The sequence below is a fragment of the Buceros rhinoceros genome, unplaced genomic scaffold, assembly GCF_000710305.1.
Source record: "Buceros rhinoceros silvestris isolate BGI_N320 unplaced genomic scaffold, ASM71030v1 scaffold28236, whole genome shotgun sequence".
In the NCBI taxonomy this organism is placed as follows: domain Eukaryota; kingdom Metazoa; phylum Chordata; class Aves; order Bucerotiformes; family Bucerotidae; genus Buceros; species Buceros rhinoceros.
This window is the reverse complement of record NW_010416219.1, coordinates 1-2,670: the sequence shown is the minus strand read 5'-3', so window position 1 is coordinate 2,670 and position 2,670 is coordinate 1. Positions and strand designations below refer to the sequence as shown.

General features: G+C 55.4%; 1 protein-coding gene across 1 annotated transcript in view; it reads right to left on the bottom strand.

Annotated features, from left to right (window-relative positions):
- Nucleotides 1–2,662, bottom strand: part of LOC104494850 (calpain-1 catalytic subunit) — a gene marked incomplete at its 5' end in the record, with an annotated part of 9,718 nt that extends 7,056 nt beyond the window's left edge. The window contains 4 exons of the mRNA XM_010137737.1: nt 19–152; nt 249–367; nt 1,827–1,896; nt 2,453–2,662. Coding sequence (XP_010136039.1) covers nt 19–152; nt 249–367; nt 1,827–1,896; nt 2,453–2,662 — 533 coding nt within the window. The remainder of the gene's footprint in view (nt 1–18; nt 153–248; nt 368–1,826; nt 1,897–2,452) is intronic.
- Nucleotides 2,663–2,670: the final 8 nt, after the last annotated feature.

The window sequence follows — 2,670 nt, the reverse complement described above, 5'->3', positions numbered from 1 at the left end:
CGCCACAGGGGTACCCACTTGGCATAGGCCTGCTCCAGCAGAGCACTCCAGAACTCAGTGCACTCTGCTGAGTGCACGAACAGGAGCTCCCCATCCTTGGTGGGCAGCTGGTCATCCACCACCACGTCCACCCACTCGCCAAACTGCCAGATCTGGGAGGTCGAGAGAGAGTGGGGTGAGCTTGCTCATCTCTACCGGACAGGGATGCTCTCAACCCACTGCCCTGCGCCCCCAGCCCACGAGCACACCTGGAAGTGGAAGATGCCAGCATAGTCGTCCGGGAAGCTCTGCCCATGGGGCACCACACGGTGCAGGAGCTCCTCATTGAGCGTGAGGGAGCCAATGGCAGCCAGCAGCCAGCAGTCGCCTGGGGAAGGAGAGAAAGCCTGTGTGAGCACCTACCACCTCCCTGCGTGTAAGCGGTGATGAGTAGGAGCCCACAGCGTGCTCTCCTTGCAAACATTTAGGGTTCCCCAGCTCAAAGACCACATGCAGAAAACAGAGGAGGTCTAGCAGACAAACAGAGTTCAAGGAGCCAGGCGTACTCAGCCTGCCTTGGAAAGAAGTATTAGCTCCAAGCAGCAGGGAACGATCCTCCCTGACCTGGAGTCTGCGTCCAGACCACCACATACGGTCAGCACCAACAGCCCCTCCTGCAGCCGTTTATCTACACACTCCTGGGACTTACTCATAGGACCACCTGCACATCTCAGACAGGGAGTTCTGCAGCAGAATTACACTTGGCATTTTAAAAAAAAACATTTTATCAAGTAGGAGGTTTAGTGCTTCTATCTGTGCTTTCTCCAACTGCAAGCAACAGCACTTCACTTTTCCTCCCAAGTGCTCCTAACCACAAGTGCTGCTCCGGGCCAGCACTGAGCTTTTAATTCCTTGCCTTGGTTCCCCTTTCTCTTTTGCCTTTGAAGCCTGTCACACCTTAGCCTTGAGCTTGGATAACCTGTACCAGGCTGCGGTTTGACAAAATGGCATTTCAGACTTTTTAATGACCAGTTGAACACCACCGCACTGCCCTGGGCTGTTAGCATGTTCCGGTTAACACCTCAAGTTTGTTCTAATTACTGGGTGCATTAAATGTGGTCAGCTCTGAAACTAGTATGCCATGTGTGCTAAGGTACACAATACTCCCAATCAAGTGCCCAGCGTGATCCAGATCAGGACGGCACTGTTGGTGGTTCCCAGATCTGACTGCGATGACCACAGAATCCCAGCTGCCAGCTCTGCCAGCCTCCCCAGCCCATTAACACTGCTCTCCTCGTCTCAGTGCCTTTGCCCTGGGAGACAGCCCTGGAGAAATGACAAATCACCACTTCTACTCCATAGCTCTCTTCTCAGTTCCCTTCTGCCACACAGCATCGCTTTGCAAGCCCTTTGTCATGACCAGCATGTCCTCACCTCAGTTCGTTACTGTCATTCAGCTGCCACCCCTCACCATTTCCCAAAGCAGGGAGGTCTTTAGAGCAGCTCCTGACATGGTTGTAGGCACGTGTCAGGTGTGGATCCACTCAACACCTCCCCTGATCATAGCACGGTCAAGCTGTGCACACATCAACTCATTTTCCTGAAGTCTTAACCTAGAGCCACCAGGAGGCACAGGGTGTCCCCTGCCTTCCAGTTTCCGCTGCGCTAAATGGGAAGGCAGCCTTTGAGACAGAAATGGTTGTGCAGAGGCCAGCGTGAAAACGTGCTGCGTGGGCCTGGTGTGCTGCGAAGCTGGTCCACCCTCAATACCCCTTCTCCAGCCAAACCAACCCTCCCCAGCCACTGCTCTCCAGACCAAGGCCTGGGGGCAGAGGTCCAGCACTCACCCAGAGCCCCCTGGCAGATGTCCGTTCGGGTTGCACCACCAACGATGAACTGAGGGTCATCCACTAATTCCTGCAGGAAGAGAAGAGAATCAGATGCTGGTGCTGGATTTTGGCAGGGCCTGGGCTCCTAGGGAGCTGGCACCCACTGAAGCTTTGATTCAGGAGGAAGGTCTCTAAGAGATGCACGCCACCTGCCCTCTGCCAAGGAAATGTGCTTGACGGTAACCCCAAGGCCATAACAGTAAGACAAGGCAAGATCTTGGACAGCCATGGCTAGACAGACTCACGGCATTCCCCTTGCACTTGCAGCACCAGGGATCTACACCCTCAAAAGCCCAAATCACCGGGGGTGGCGTATCTGTGCCACGGCACGCAGTGACGTAGCCCACCCATTTTAAAGGCCGTGGTCTGCTGTTCAGAGGAAGCCGGGCCTGCTAGACGTGATGCTTTTCTGAGCAGACATTTGTGGGGCATTGCTCTAGGCCCTTGGGAAAGGAGGCTATGAAGTACTCGAGGGACTTTGAGCACTGAGAGGAGCAGGCTGCAGCTTGGCAAACCGTGTGAGTGCAGACACTGCAGGGTGGGGACGCCAGCCCAGCCTGAGGAGAAGCAAGCCCAGCACTTACCGATGGACGCTTCCACTGCACTCCCCGTGTCTTGCTGGAGTGAGGCCCCAGCTCCTTGAATCCAAGGGCAGAGGGGCCAGCTGGGAACTGGGGGTCCCTAAAGAGGACCCCGCTCTCAATGCACTCCTGTTTGAGTGCTTCGTAGTCCTGGTTGAGGTACTTGATGGCATTGCTGTGTTGGCCAACACCCTCAGCTCTCAGGCGGTCCCTCTGCAGAC